The 16438-nt window shown below is 40.7% G+C and overlaps 1 protein-coding gene across 4 annotated transcripts in view; it reads left to right on the top strand.

The window, feature by feature from the left end:
- FBXL17 (F-box and leucine rich repeat protein 17) overlaps positions 1-16438 on the top strand; it is a 474489-nt gene that overhangs the window by 118586 nt on the left and 339465 nt on the right. For 3 of the 4 annotated variants that reach the window (XM_074994182.1, XM_074994183.1, XM_074994184.1), the window contains exon 5: positions 6618-6725. The exons of the other annotated variant lie outside the window; for it this stretch is intronic. In XM_074994182.1, coding sequence (XP_074850283.1) covers positions 6618-6725 — 108 coding nt within the window. The remainder of the gene's footprint in view (positions 1-6617; positions 6726-16438) is intronic. 4 annotated transcript variants of the gene reach the window in all.

The raw sequence follows: 16438 nt of genomic DNA on the forward strand, positions 1-16438 counted from the left end.
CTGAATCCAACTTAAAGAAACAAACAAAAATATTCAGTCTTTCTTAATGTTACCTAAACATGAATCCTGAAGATCTTGCTGCCTGGAGAAAGGAAATCTTTCTTTCTTTTTTCTGAATTAATTAATTTTTATATGTATGTGATCCTAAGTGTGAATGAGTGAGTTAACAAACTGGAAAAAAAAAGAATTGCATGTTTCACATTAATATCAATATGTAATATGCATATATGAGTCAGGGAATGCAGTGTTTACTCTAATCCAGCCTTATTTATAACATCCTTTTAATGTATTTCCAATTAATTGTTTGAGCTTCTATTTAACTTCATGTTAATTAATTATTTTCAGGTTTTTTTGGGTTTTTTGGCTGAAATTTCAGTAGCTTGTGTTGTTTTTTTTAAGAATTATCACCTTTGTTTCAGAGCTCATCTTTTTTTTTTTTTTTTTTCCCCCAAACTTGGAACTTGAATAGAATACCAAATGAACTAATATTTAGTGAAGTTAATTCAGAATATCAGTAATATTGAATTGAATAAAATAATGCAGAACTGCAGTCACGGAAACTAGTCCAATAAATTAAAGGAAAATGGTTAAGCCTGGCCTAACTTACCATAGATCATTTTAATAGGTGCAAAATATCTGTGCCATTAGTTCCAAGCCAATGTCTTTCCTCTTCGCAATGCTTTAGTGCATAACTTATAAATCTCTGCTCATCAGCCTATATGACTATTTCAAAGCAAGACTAGCACTGAGCAAGGCAGAATGAGTGAAAGTCAGTGAAGGTTGAACAGGCAATCAAATGATTACAGATTCCTCAATGAACATTAATGTACTTTTGTAATGTGATTAGTTGTGAATTTCTGTGCCCTTGTTGACAAGGGGTCATTTTTAGCAGAACTGTAGTCTGTGCTGCATGGTAATTTGCTTTGAGTTGTACTGACTAACCCATGGGGATCACATGCAAAGAAAGGAAAAGAAAAGAAAGTTTTTTAGTATCAAAATGGTAGCCTTGTTAGTTTGCATCTTCAAAAACAATGAGAAGTCCTGTGGTACCTTATAGACTAACAGCTTTTTTTTGAGCATAAGCTTTCATGAGTAAAGACCCCCTTTGTCAGATACTAGTTATTTAGGTTGCAAAGTCAAGCGCTCAAAATAAAGAAATAAGGAAAAATAAGAAAATCTCAAATTTACAGTTACGTCTGCCATCTTAATTTTGATGATTGGTTTTTCTATACTGTGGACTGAATGACGCAGGGCTTCAGTTAAGAAAAAAATTGCACACAGTTAAGATTCCAGTCACTAAATTTGCATCTACTTACTTTCTGATGTTTGATTTTGCAATCTAACATTTTAATACAAATTTTGTTTAATTTCTTAGTTGCCTTTTTAAAGGAGATGAAAGCAAGTTTCCATTATCTGCAAGTGTAACAGCCCTCAGCTTGCCTCATCATCAGGATGGGAGCCTGAACTTACCCCATGCCAAAGCAGACTCTCTCTTCACTTGCACTATAGAACTATATTAGCTTAGCTATAGAGCCAGAGGTGACCAAACTTTTTTCGTCAAGCCTCACTTTTCATCCCTCTTATTAGCAGGGAAGACGAATGATGGAAGACTGAGACCACTAATCTTTCCAGGCAAGAAATAGAATAAATACCAGGGAGGGACACAAGGTAGAGAAGCATGACAGCTAAAGGGGCCTGGCTTAAACACTGTGTAGGACGCTGTCTGGAGTTACATAGTAAATCATAGATTTAACAGACCCCGATTCAGTGGACTTGGGGAACAGTGGATGTCTTCCCGCCCCCTCCCCCCAAGAAAAAGTACTGTACTGTAAATGGTGGTGACTCATCAGAGCTGCCAGAGCCACTGCTTCTGGGTCCCCCCGAGTGGCTGGGGCCACTGGGTCTGCCACCACGGCTGGGACTGCCAGTGGGGTCGGAGGAGATGCCGCGCTTTGCATTGGTGCAGGCGGCTCAGAGACTGGAGGAGCCACCACCTTCTGCCTTGGCACAGGCAGCTTGGAGCCTGGAGAAGCTGCAGTAAACCCTCAGATTTAACGGACTTCCTGGATTAATGGACACACCTGCCCCCAATTAGTCCATGAAATTGAGGCTTTACTGTACCTAAGAGCCAGATGGTGAGGACCATTGAACTGGAGAATTTTTGGACAGGTGTTTGTGACTTTTGATAATAAAATAAGCACATGAAAGGCTATCTGTATGCAGAAAACTGTGATGTGGGGTTACTAGGGCCTTTTCCACTTAAGGGAAGACTCACTGGTCATGCCATTGGAGAGCTTCTTGGGTGGGATGGTGCCTTTTCTCACCATCCCTGTCTGTCTTAAGGTCATTCCTGCATGTCTTGCTCAATCTCCTTCAGAATTTATTTTAGCTTTTCAAGCATCTTAAAAACTTAAAAAAATTGCTTCTTATGTCCCACACTGTTCTACCTTCTCTTCTGCTCCAAAAAGTGGAATTTCCATCCAGAATTATCCCAGTCTAAGGTCCGTAACAGCTTTTCTATACATAGAATATCATTCAAGTCCAAGAAACCTAAAATCAGGGCCGTATTCTTGTAGGGATCCAGGAGCATGTCTTTTTAAGGTGCTTGACCTTGAAGAGTACATGTGTGTGCGCACTCGATATTTGGTTCTATTTGAGAGCTCTAAATGCATGCTGGTGATGAAAAGGAAAATTTACCCAGGTGAATGTTTGTTTTCATGTATCAGAAGCTAACCTTCAAAAATATTCTCAGAAACTAAGAAGAAAATTCTTGATAACATTCATTTTAACTTTCTTTCCATATTTTATTGATTATAAAAGAAAAGTTCAAATATCTGGTTTAATTCTCATAACCTTGAATGTTTTAGCTGATGTGTTTGTTCAGTATTGTTCTGAATGCCTGAGTTTAAATGATGAAATGTTTCTTGTGTTAATGAAGAGTAAAAAAAAAAAAACATCCTGTGAATGGGAGATAACAAAATAGTACTGCAATGGAAGATGAATCAAAAGAAATTGAAAAGAAAAATAGGGGTTTTTGAGCACTCATTAAGGTAATGTTGCAGACCAGAAATACTGTCATAATTCTTACAGTGTTTCAAGAGAAAAACATGAGATAAGTGAAGTTTAGAAGTCAGAATGTATTTTGAAAAATTATTTATTGCATTAGAATTAGAAAATGTATTGTAGAGCTGTACATGAGGTTATAATACAATATACAATAATCATTTTTCCTACTACTGCAGATACTTCATTTTACAAAACAACATTTATCTTCATATTTCAAAGGATGGGAAAAAAGATGTGTCTCAGTGTGAGTGCGTCTACACTAGCCGGCTACTTCAAAGTAGCCAGCACAATGTTGAAATAGCATGCGTTGTGTCTATACGTGCTATGTGTTATTTCGACGTTGAAATTGACGTTATGTGGTGAGACGTCGAAATCGCTATTCCCATGTGAAGATGGGAATAGAGCCCTACTTCGACGTTCAACGTCGAAGTAGGGGCGTGCATAGATGATCCACGTCTTGCTACTTCGAAATAGCGGGGTCCTCCATGGAGGCCATCAGCTGAGGGGTTGAGAGACGCTCTGTCTAGCCCCTGAGGGGCTCCATGGTCACCGTGTGCAGCAGCCCTTAGCCCAGGGCTTCTGGCTGCTGCTGCTGCAGCTGCGGGTCCGTGCTGCATGCACAGGGTCTGCAACCAGTTGTCGGCTCTGTGGATCTTGTGCTGTGCAGGGCAAGTGTGTCTGGGAGGGGCCCTTTAAGGGAGCAGCTTTGGGCTTTGCTGGCCCCTTATTTCGACGGGGAGCACTTGTGTGTGGACGCTCCGCATTTCCTTCCGGGGCGGCTCCTTTCGATGTTCCCTGTTGCTACTTCGATGTTGAACATCGATGGCACCAGCCCTGGAGGACGTGTAGACAATACGCATCGAAGTAGCCTATTTTGATGTCCTAATTTCGAAATAGGCTACTTCAACGTAGTGTGCTCGTGTAGATGTAGCCTGTATGTTTTATTTTCTGTAAAATTAGGTACATTTTGTAGTATCGTGATTTTTTCATGATGTATACATTGGGTCCAGTCCTATTCCCGCTGAAGCCCATGACAAAACCATCTATGACGTTAGGACAGCAGGTTTTTATGCCCTTTGCTCTCTTTAAATGAGCATAGAACCTATATATGATGACCATTCTTTTGATTCAACTTCAGAGAAGTGGAAAATGAATGGGGGAAACGTGAAGCATTTCATGACGATAAAAGCATAGACCTGATTTGTTTATGGTACATAATATATTCTTTGCTTTGAACAAGTGTTTAGGAGAAAATGCAAAGCAGACCTGTACAGATGGCAGTAAAGCCCATTTTGAATTTATTTGTACAGGCACATACTTTGTTTCGGGCACATGTATTTGAAGATGAAATTAATATTTCATCAGAGCTACATCTACACTAGATCTCTCTTCCGAAAGAGCACCTTTCGAAAGAAAGTGGTCAAAGGGGAGCATCTACACGTAGGCTGTTGAAAGGGCCACGCGCCACATTGAAAGGGGACGGCCAGGATGTCAAAAGAGAGCATCTACACTTACCAACGGCCTCTTTCAAAAGAAAGGGCCTGGAAACACTGCAGACGGGGTTGCAGGGCTGCCAAGCCCTTTTAGGGCCGCAGCAAGCCTCTTCTTTAAAGGGCCCCTCCCAAACACACATGACCTGCACAACATGAGGACTGCAGAGCTGCCACAGTCCCTGCAGACACAATGTTTACAGGAATGGACAAGGTCCAATGGCAGCTGGAAACCCTGCCGGCTGCCACCAGCGGAGTGGGTGTCCTGCTAGCTGCAGCACCCCTGGGCGCCCAGCAGCTCCTGGCAGGGCCCCCCCCCCCCCCCCCCCCCCCGGTTCAAAAGGGTAGAAGGGGACGCTCCTGACCATGGCATCCTCAGGGCTCTCCCCCATGTGCTCCGCCAGCTCTGGAGCCACCACACCATCTCCGAGTGGTGGGAGCTACTGGTCATGGGGGAGTGGGATGACGGCCAGTGGCTCCGGAATTTCCGGATATGGCAGCAGACCCCCCTGGCCCTGAGACACCAGGACACCCGGATGCATTGTGCCCTCCTTGTGGAGAAGAGGGTCACGATAGCTGTCTGGAAGCTGGCCACTCCAGCTGGGCAGCACATGTTTTGCCTGACAGCTGATTGCTCCCATGGGAGACCCTCCTCTTCTGAAAGAGCAGGATGTGAAGTGTCTACACGCGTCCTTTTTCGAAATAAGACATTGAAGGAACAGCCTCTTCCTATTTTCTGTTTGGAAGAACAGTTCCGATTTCTGCGGTGCTGAATGTCGATTTCATCTTCGAAAGAGTGTGCGGCATGTACAGCTGCACGGCGTGCTACTTCGATGTGGGGTCTGCTCTTTTGGAGCACCCGGCTAGTGTAAACGCTGTTCAGATGAACGTTGATTCCACTGGCTTTAGTTCTTTTTTAAGTTGTCCCTTTTTGTTGTTTTGATATTATGTTTTTAAATACTATACTGAAGCATGGTGAGTTTTCAGCATCTGCTTGAAGTAGATAAGAAATGTATAAGGTAAAGAGAGTGTGCACTAGACATTTGTAGTGAAGAATAGAAAATTCTAGAAAAAAATAATTAATTTTCTCTTGTCTGAATAGTAAAATTGATTTCCAAAATGTGATGGAGAAAAATGGGTTTGGTAGATTTACGCCATGCCTTAATAAACCATTGGGAAAATACAGTAATAAGGGAAAAAGTAAAGGCATTGAAAATTGAAGAAGACTAACCGTTTAAATAAAGGAGTCCTTAAAATGAGAGAATATTTTATTAGGATATTAAGGAATCAAATTTACTGCAGAACATTGTTCATGTTACATTTTGTTAAGCTGTGGTCCAGATAGATGCTTGATTATAAAACAATACACTCACTTATATATCAAAATAACAATACATGCAGCTTGTATGCCATCTTCTAGTGTGAGGTGAGAGAGAGGGAACAGAGATTATACCAGAATATTAGCCTCTGGTAGAGGAAGTATGGCAAGGCATTGTTTACAGCTGCTAGACTACATACAGTACATTCACTTGTTAGCCAGTGCTTCAGTCACTGACAAGAAATTAGGTTTGTACTTTAAGATGAAGAAAATCTGTTGATTCTAGATGGTTTACATTTAGTGGAAGTTGTTTGAAAGATAAAGTAAAAAACTTCTTGAAATACTACAGTTCAAACGCGGTTTGCACAGTTGGTAAAGGGGAGTGTGAGATGGCAGGAGCTGGTAATAATTTTCATTTGTTGATGTTTTGTAAAGTTATGTGGAAAACAGGTAGAATGGATTGTTTTCCCCCTGCAGATAAATTCAATGGTAAAATTTGAAATTCCCTGTACATCATCTAGCAGTTACTGTCTCTCTCTTTTGCTGGGGGAGATGGTTCTTTTTTATCTTATACATATATATCTGCAGACCTGTAGGCAAACTATACTTTCTCACTCCCACTGTCAAGACAAAAAAACTATTGAATCCACAATTCACCGCTATTGCTGAGATCTTGCTAGATTTCATTGTGTTGAGTAGATAAGTGTCACCTTCAACTGCTTTCTCTATATCTCTTTGTGTAGGTGACAGATCACTCAGTGAAAGCATTTGCTGAACACTGTCCTGAGCTGCAGTATGTTGGGTTTATGGGCTGCTCTGTTACATCTAAAGGAGTCATTCACCTCACCAATGTAAGTACAATAGCTGCAGTGCTGAACTGTCACCAAAGGAAGGTTGTGTGCGTGTGTATGTACACTCTGTCCAGCTGTTCTGGAGGCTTCTGGAACACTGCAGCAGCAGCCCCACATGGGCAGCTCTCCCAGCACAGCTGTTTTACTGCCCCCTTCCCTTCGACTTAGCTGCACCAGAGAGGAGGTGCCAGTTCTGCTCCTTTCCCTGCTGCGGATCCCAAGAGAGTCAACAAGGAACTGTGGTGAGGAAAGGAGCAGAACCGCTAGTGTTGCCTTTCCACGGAGCTGCATCGCTATACAGCAGGACAGAGCCAAGGGGTACAGGCCCCAGAGGAGCTGCCAGCATGCTCATTTCCCTGTTGCCTCTCTCAGCAAGGAAAGGAGCAGAATCCACAGTCCCATCCCCACAGCTCTATCCTGCTGTAAACAAAGATGCAGCTCCCCAGAGAGACATGTGGAGGGGGGCTGGGGGCGGTACAGCTGTGCCAGACAGGAGGTGTGGAGAAGCTGGCTCCTCCTGTGTCATCCAGAAACTCCATACCAGCTTAAAAAAGAAAACTTTCTGGCAATCTGTTGGCCCCACTTGCACTACTGATTATATTAGGGGGATTGTGGCACTGCTACCTTTACATCTGCACTGCTGATGGCAGTGGCTCTGCATTCAGAGTTGGGGTCCTGGTCAGACGCTGCTGCTCTCTAGTTGCCCAGGTCTGAAGGCAGCGCTGCCCCAGCAGCAGTGCAAAAAGAAAGCATGGCCTCGTGTCGCCTTCCTTAATTTTATGCTGCTGCTGGCAGGGCCCTGCTTTCAGGACATGGTGTGTTTGGCCAAAGGCTTCTGGAATCCCCTTAAATAAAGCTGCAAGTCCCCTGCAACTCCCTTTTGGGTCAGGGCACCCAACTTGAAAAATGCTGGTCTTTCCCATGAAAGCTGTATTGTCACAAGCAAATGCAGACAAAAGACTGGCTCTTATTTGGGCTTGGTGGGAGACCAGATTTCACTATCGTTTTTCAGGGTTGTGAATTTGGTAGCACCGTAGTAATAATACATAATGAAAATCACTCTTGATAATTATGTTCCCTCACTTGCTTTTTAATCAATAGTGTAATAGTAGAGAGACATACCAGGCTGCAGAAATTGGTTTTGGGACTGGACTTATTTAATATCTTCGTTAGGTGGTGAAAGAGTTTTATTAATTAGTTTATTAAATTCACAGATTATTTTAAAATGGGAGGTGATGCAAAGCAGCAGAGAAATATAGAAAAATGCAATATTACAAATATAACTGTGAAAGGACAATAACATTCAAATAGGAAAATGCAATCTAATACAACTAGTTAAAGTAACCAGTATCAGGGATGTCCCAGGGCATCTGTACTTTTTAAAGGGTTAGGGGTGCAGCCCAACTTGTCACACTTGGATTGCCTCCCCAGGTGGAGCAAATAACCTGCTTGCCATATGACTTTGATTATATGGCCAAAATCTGGCTTTCTGGGGTGGAGAGCCAGGGGAGAAGAGAGGACAGAGAGACTGGAGGAGGAACATGGTGTGGAAACCCTATCTGTCCGCTTCATAGCCAAGGAAGCGGGGTGTGAAATCCCTTTTCTGATGGGAAAGAACTGAGTTCTCTGCACACTTAAACCACAAGAGGGTGTAGAAGTGTGGCCATAAAGGGCCAAAACAGGTTGAAGAAGAGGAACTTTCACTACATCCCCAAGTAACTGAATGGTGATGGGATGCCGAGGAGTATCTGCATAGTTTGTATTCTGAGAGCTCTTTACTAACATTCTGCTACAATGCTCTGAGTAACTTTTCATCTTTCTAACAACATTAGCCCGATAAGTAGCTAGGAGATGGTGGATGATGCCATGGTGCCCCACTGACACTGTCTTCGAAGTACCTGGTCCTTGGGAACAGACCAAATGATAGGCCAGCCTGCCTTCATGTGAAATTGTGGAAATGTTTTAAAAACCGAGCCATGAACCCTAGGGCCGTTTCTACACAGGCCACTTCCTTCAGAAGTGGCATGCTAATACAGGGAGTGAAATATGCTAATGAGGAGCAGCTGCAAATTCCCCATGCCTCATTAGCATAATCTCACGTGATTTGGAGTCCAGAAGACCATTCTTCTGGACTCCAAAATGCCGTGTAGAAGCATCATTAGCATATTTCGATCCCTGTATTAGCATGCCACTTCCGAAGGAAATAGCCTGTGTAGAAACGGCCTTGTCTGTTGTTACTGACCTCTCTACACTGCTCCAAGAGCAGTCAAACACCAGAGAGCTTCTTGTTGGCTGCCTGTGCCAGATCCTGAAATCAGTCCACCTGGAACTGAGGTAATGAGTCAGTTCTGCCAGTATGTACTGGGCACATATGTAGCAGAAAAATATGTAAGTTAAACACCATAGGAGAAGTGCCTTCACCCTCGTCATAACGCTGGACTATCTGCAAGACTGACTATTATGTACCACTGCCATGTTGTCACTCCTGCAACTCCCTCTTTTGTTAAATCCCATTCAAGTGATTGAGGAACAGTTCCCATCCAAATAACGTCTCCCTTATTCTTTTATTCACTCTTTGAATGAAATGGTTGGAATTTTCCAAAGTGTCAGCTGACAGTTGAACACAAAATGTCTATTCTGCAGCTACATCTCAGCATCTGAAATTAAAGGCACGTCATGAACTCAACCTTATTAACTGATTTAGTCCTTTGATCAAACCCAGTGTATTTGTGAGGATCCAGGTATGCTGATCTGTGTGTCTTACTCAGATCTGAGTAGGTTGTTTTAGAGCAAAGTCTCTCTGTCTTTTTGTCTGCTAATAGTATTCCCAGTTGACCATCCATGGCTTTGAATATGGCCAGCAAGTGCCTCAGCCTTTTTTCTGTCCTGTAAACAAGAAGCCATTCAAGTACAGTGAAGTCTTTCTTATCAGGTATTCTATCATCCAGAACTGTCAAATAACCAACATTTTAACCTTGAGTAAATTTTCTTATGGTTTTCATGAGTACAGTATAGTGCGAGTAAATACAGCACAAATAAATACAGCAAATACCATATAAGTTTACAGTGTACAATACTACTGTTGTTGGTAAAGTACTCTTCATACTTTTTTTGTTTGTTTTGTAATATCTAACCTTGTTTTTCTTTCGTGTTATGCATCGCTAGGTATACCTCTCTTCAGAATATTTGAGTATCTGGCATCTTGGGGATGCTGGATATGAAAGAGTTGACTGCAGTACACAAAATACCATGCACCAGATTCTCATGCCACTGTCCAGTGCAGCATCATGATAAATTTTTCAAATACTGAGCACAAGACTGAGAATTATCATAGCATGGACCATCAAAATAGGCACCCAAAATATTTAAATCTGAGTGATGTACAAGGCGCAGTTAAAAATCAATCTTGATATCAAATTGTACAAACAGCTACCCCCAGGTCATAAGCCATAATTATGCTCAACGTGTTATCAAAGGATGAATAATGTACTGAAGGATTATGGCTGCAGGGGCTAGGGTATCGATAACCTGCCTTTCCCAGTAACAGAGAGAAAGCTGTGTTAGTCTATATGCTATCAAAAACAAAATGGCCCACTCCATTAAAATGTTGACTGACCAGTTTGTGAATAACAAATTGGTCAGTCAACATTTTAATGGAGTGGGCCATTCTGTTAATGACTTAAAAGTTTGCGTTTTAATGAAGAGGAATTTTCCCAACAGTCTGCAGAGAGGCTTCTGAACTCTCTTCTATATTCAAATTCAACACATGAACATGTGGTTTGAACCGAGATGTGAATTTTCTGGGTCATTATAGGGGCTCTTTTGCATACTTGGCTTAATCTAATTCTTGACTCCCCTCTCCACCCCACCCCCTTCTGCCCCTCTACCCTCTGATTTGCTCACTTTGATAATTTTTTTCTGATTTGTCAACTTTGATTACTTTTTTGGTTCTCTGTGCCCTAAATATTGAGTCTGTTCTGGTATGGCTATGGTCTGAAGAAGTGGGCCTGTCCCACGAAAGCTCCCATCTTATAAATTATTTTTAGTCTTTAAAGTGCTACTTGACTACTTATTTTGTTCTGCCTTCCCCAGTGTGCCTGGTAAGTCCCAGTAGAGTAGAGCCTATCTCTCTGTTTGCCTGTGGCTCAGGTAATTGTCCCTTTTACCCTCCCCTTGTAACCCTCCTCAAAAGCAATGGGGAAATAGTCTTCTTGATGGCCCAGCAAAGCCTCACCACATTCAGGTTAGTTGACAGTGTTTAATTAAACGTACGATTTGCCAAGTGGAAAACTAAGGAATAGAAAATTTCACTTATTTGTCTAAGATCTTGGAGAGAGAACTTGATGTGCTTTTGATCAGAACAAGGAGCAATGGTCTCAAGTTATAGAGGGTAGAGGTGGGTTGGGGAGGTATAGGTTGGATATTAGGAAAAACTATTTTACTAGGAGAGTGATGAAGCACTGGAATGTGTTACCTAGGGAGGTGGTGGAATCTCCATCCCTGGAGGCTTTTAAGTCCCGGCTTGACAAAGTCCTGGCTGGGAGGCTTTAGTTAGGGTTGATCCTGCTTTGGGCAGGGGGCTGCACTCAGTGACCTCCTGAGGTCCCTTCCAGCCTTAAGATTCTATGAATCTATGATTCACGACTGTCCTTTCTCTAATTCTAATCTAGTGTTAACTGCTGTTTAAGATCATTACATCATCATCTTTCATGAACTGATCATAAAATATACAAATATTTGTTAATATTAATAAAAGATGAGGTTTCTCTCTTTGATGAATATTAATTCATATTTCTTGCTTTTTTCAGTGTGGTTTTTTCCCCTTTAATGAAAGAGATTTTGTCACCTGCAGACCAGAATTCAGACTGGGTTTGGTGAAATGTAGACACAAACCAGAATACTGAGAACATTAATAGCAGTCGTATTAATTTTGGCATTCAGAATACAGTCATATTCTGTTATGGAATCTAGAATACTGGAAGTTGTATACCCAATATGTTTCCATGAAATAATTATTCTAAACAGCTGCGGATTTTATGTATCTCAGGGTTGCTGTGGAAAATAACTGATGTATACAAAATCACAACACTTCAAAATGAGGAATACTGTTGTAGAAAGGAAATAGAGACAAAAGTCAAAATACAGTGCTTCAAAATAACTTCGGAAAGAATTGCTGCAACTTTTATTTAGAATATGTATACATTTGTATTTGTGGAAACTTATGCATCTAACTCTCAGTATATAAACTTTTAAAGTATGAATGAATAGTATTGGAATAGTAATATCCAACTCTTAAATATAAATTTGTCTTTGTTGCCAGCTGGTTTTAGGTTTGTATGGCTCTACTGAAAGGAGGACAGGATACATTTGATGTGGGTTTAATCAGGCCACAGCTTTATTACAGATATGTGGGACTACCCAGCAGATAAAATGTACATTGCAAGTAATCCTCTCATTATTCCGTAATTTGCTGTGGAGGGAGGGAAGGAGCTTTTGTCAGCCTCCCTTCTTTCTCCATCCATGTCCCTCCAGTAAATCCATTGCTTTAGACCTCACCAAAGCTGTGGGGCTTCCACCATCTCTTTCTGTTTTTCCCATCTGGGTCCCTTTAGCAAAACCTTGGCCTTACCATTCACTCTTTCATAGGAAACTTATAGTGGGATGTAATAATGACAGTTGGCTCCCTGCCGTACCAATCATAGGAGGCCCTAATTGCACTGCATTCACTCACTTTCTGAGCAACTCTTTTTAAGTCTTTTTCCAAGCCATTCATTCGGTCACTCTATATCATTCCTATGGAGTACCTGCACTGAGCATCTGCTACAAGGAGGTGCCAGCCGTTAGTTTGACTGCTTCCTCCCCAGACCCAGTCAGGTTCCCAGGCATCTCCTAGTGCGCTCCTCTATATTGTTTATAAACATGATGGCACATAAGCCTGACAAGTTATAATGGTCATTGTTCGTAGTAATGCATAGTGATTGCTGACTGGGTTACCGGGTGTTATTTTCAACAACTGTGATCTGGTTGCATTAAATGTCAGTTGTGTTTTTTTTCAGTTCAGAGATGCATTTGGGAAATGTCTGATTCCATAATGAGATGTAGAGCTTTTCCTACCCTAATGAGAGAAAGTGGCTTTACCAAATTGCTAATTATTTATCTCATGCAGGACTTCATACTTACCTCACTTGTCATAGTCCTTTTCTTATCTTTCCCCTAATATTTTACTTATAAAGATAGCTATGATGGATAAAAACTTGTACTTTTAAAATAGGACAAATTATGACCAGGCCATATTGGGCAGTGACATCATCTAGCGTTCACAGTGTATATCAGCACCTAAAATAATTGCAGTGACAAAATGTCACTGCAAACTGTAACCACTGTGCTGCACTAAATACAGCATCTGTGAACTGGCTGATATTGCTGAGTAAATCCTTTGCAAATGGATTTACTGGTAGCTTGCCCCTTAGGCTATGAAAAATGTCAGAATTATTCCACTCCTGAGCCATGTTGTTCAAGAAGGATTCCAGATATCTCATACAAAGCGAGCTAAGGCTATTGTACAGTGTATAAAAATAGGCTTGCCACACTTTGGCAGCTAAATTTCAAAACTGATTGTAAGATATAATACCTTTCATGTTGAAAGGAAGTGAGGTTAATCAGTTCCTCTGTATGTTAGGTTAATTGGAAAACTCATATCCAATTTCTGTCTTTAACCCAATTTTTCTCCTAGAATCTCTGTTTTCCATGCTCTCCCTTATTATGTGAGATGTACAGAAGTTCTTCCCGTAAAAGTGTCTTTCCATGTTTAATAGTACTTTGCACCTCTATAGCTCCTTTCATCTGAGGACTCTTTAATAAATCAGATGCATGAGGGGCAGGGTTTCAGAGGGGTATTTAAAGAGTGGGGTCCCAGTAAAAGGAAGGGCCAGAGCTGACAAAGTCTATTCAGTCAGGGTGGAAATGGCCCATTATCAGAAGAGGAAAAAACAAGTCAGATAAGTCGGGGGCGGGGGCGGGGGGGGGGGGATGTGGCCTGTTGTCAAAATATAAAACAAGGAAATTTCAAAAATCAAATGGAGAGAGAAATCTCTGAGCTGCAATTTATTTGCAAATGTGACTCCATCAACCAAGGATTAAACAGAGACTGGGAGTGTCTGGCCCCTTACAAAAGCAGCTTCTCTGCTTTGAGTGTTAACACCTCCACGTGAGATTTTGACAACGGGCCACATCTCCCCTGACTTATCTGACTAGTTTTTTCCTCTTTTGATACATGCTACTGATAATGGGATATGGAGATGGAGTTGGGGACAGAACCACATTGGGGTTATTTGTAATACGTAGATGTGCTCACAGCAGTAATAGCAAAGAAAGACGTTTCTCAGCCTCTCATAGAAACATGACCCTGCAGCCATGGGTTTTCTGATCCCAAACTGAAATTCATGGTCTTCCTGCTACCTATTTCCTGCGTACCTGGAGAGCCGTGGAGTTGGAAGCGGCCAGAGTAGAGTTCCATGGGGCACTGTGGGGTACACGTGGGACACCTCTGAAGGTTAATAAATTTGATTTTTAACCCGTGGCCCTTCCATGCTGGCATTTATTCAAACTTCTAAATTCGAACTTAGTGCTAAACCCAGCCAGTTCAGACGATACTGTGATATCAATGTTAGTGCTCACTTAATTGAGTTAATGGTATTTACAGTGAAGACAGTCACATTGTAATATCGAGCTACCTGCCTTAAATTCGAATTTATCTCAAAGTGTAGATGCAGGTTTCGTGATTCTCAGTCCACTGCTTTTAATATGATACATTTCTTCTTACATTTTGCTTTACATTAGGTTTAAAAATAATTCTTTTGCAAAAGCTATAGTTCCCATGTGTTGCAGGGAACAGCGGTATCTATAATGCATATGTTTCTTTGAACTATTTCTGCTCCTAAAAATGGGGAAATTAAACAAACAAAATCAAAGTGCATTTGTGAGAGACAGAAGTATTGGTTCTCATGTCTTAGGCACAATAAGTGTTACCTTACTGGTTTTCTCCAATGCTGTTTTATAAATAATAGAAAATATACATATAAGTAAATCATAGTAATGGGAAAAATAGGCATAGGCTACATTTTTGAAAAGTAATCCCAGGACTCCATTTTTGAATATTAACCAGCGTGCTCTCCGTTTCCTGTCAGTGGTAACTTAAAATATTGTGCTGTTGTGAACTAAATAGCTGAAGTGTAATTTTAAAAATAATGCCACAAAACAGCTGAACAGTTCTGTCATTCCAAAAGGGTTTGGTGAGCGGAAGGGGGGAACAGCTTTAGTGAGGGTTTGGGAGATTAGGTGCTTGTATACACAGTGAGGTAATGTATAATGAGGATTTCTTATTTTTACTGTTTCTTAGGCAGCTTTAAGTTGACATAACCTTTCTATGTTAATACCAGAAACAAGACCATTATTACAACAGTTAGCTTTTGTTTAAAGAAACATTACAAAGGATTATAATCATGCAATCTTTAGTTTAATAAGGTGTTACGTATTACAGAGGGTGTATCATTAAAGCACATATGTGGTTTCCAGAGGTTTTATTTAACTGAGTGAAATCTCTGCATACACATATTTAGCAGACATGGTATGTCTGTCAAATGTTAACATTTAAAAAAAAATAGAGCTGGTTTTTGTGCAAGTGAAAACACTTGTCTGAGTACTGAATAAAAGGTAACTACATAATTATCAATCTGTTCTGTGTCTAGATTGCTGGACATGTAATTAATGTGTTAAATATGGGAAGTTGTGATTATGGAAAAAAATTTAAACATTCTTCAACAACTGGGTTATTTTTGTCTTTCCAGTGAGTGTCTGCCAGTAGCCAAGCAGTCAGTTGCAGATGAGAGATCATTTGATTTCCTTTTGAGGCCATTTCCACTAGGAGGCCCCAAGTGGGCTACCAATAGAGCATTTAGTGATAAATATCCACCAATGTATATCAGCTAGGTTTTTATTTGTTTTGATTCCGAATTAACCAAACACCTGATTGGACAGTACTGGTACTTGGGGACAGTAAATCAGTTTAAAGTTAGTTTTGATCTCTAAATAAGTTAGAATTTGTTTTTAATGAATACCTGGCTAGTCTCACGTATTACTGATTCCTCCCATCTTTGAACCTCTGTGGTTCTTGATTGGGTTAAAATCCAAATTACATGCAATTAGAGTCATTGGTGAGAAAAAAGAACTGGTATCTCTAGTTCTATCTCAAATCCAAAGGATGCGTGTAAATTTCTGGCAGGTGTGATTCTTTTTTAAAGTAATCCGTGTTAGCCAAATGTTTTCACTTTTCCAATCAGCTTATGGCTGGATAGAGCACCTCCAAACCCCCTCATTGTAGAGCTGTATCTTGATAGTATAATATAATATTTAGAACAGCTAATCCATTCTGTTTAATGGATCTGTAGAAAGTATCTGTTGTCTCTCTTGGATTTGTCTTAATATATATATATATATATATATATATATATATATATAAAAAATATTCTACCATCATCCTCTATTCCTGCTAGGGTTTTATCTGTGATCACAGGATCTGTAAATAAGAAAAAGGGTTTTGGCAGAATATTCATTTTTATTGTGGCTGTTTTCCACCATTGGTGAGGTTAATGGAGAACCTTAGTGTTTTTCACGTTCAGTGTGAGGTCAAGGTTCTTGTATGCTTCAGCATAGAC

This window comes from Carettochelys insculpta, chromosome 5 (assembly GCF_033958435.1).
Source record: "Carettochelys insculpta isolate YL-2023 chromosome 5, ASM3395843v1, whole genome shotgun sequence".
Classification (NCBI taxonomy): Eukaryota; Metazoa; Chordata; order Testudines; family Carettochelyidae; genus Carettochelys; species Carettochelys insculpta.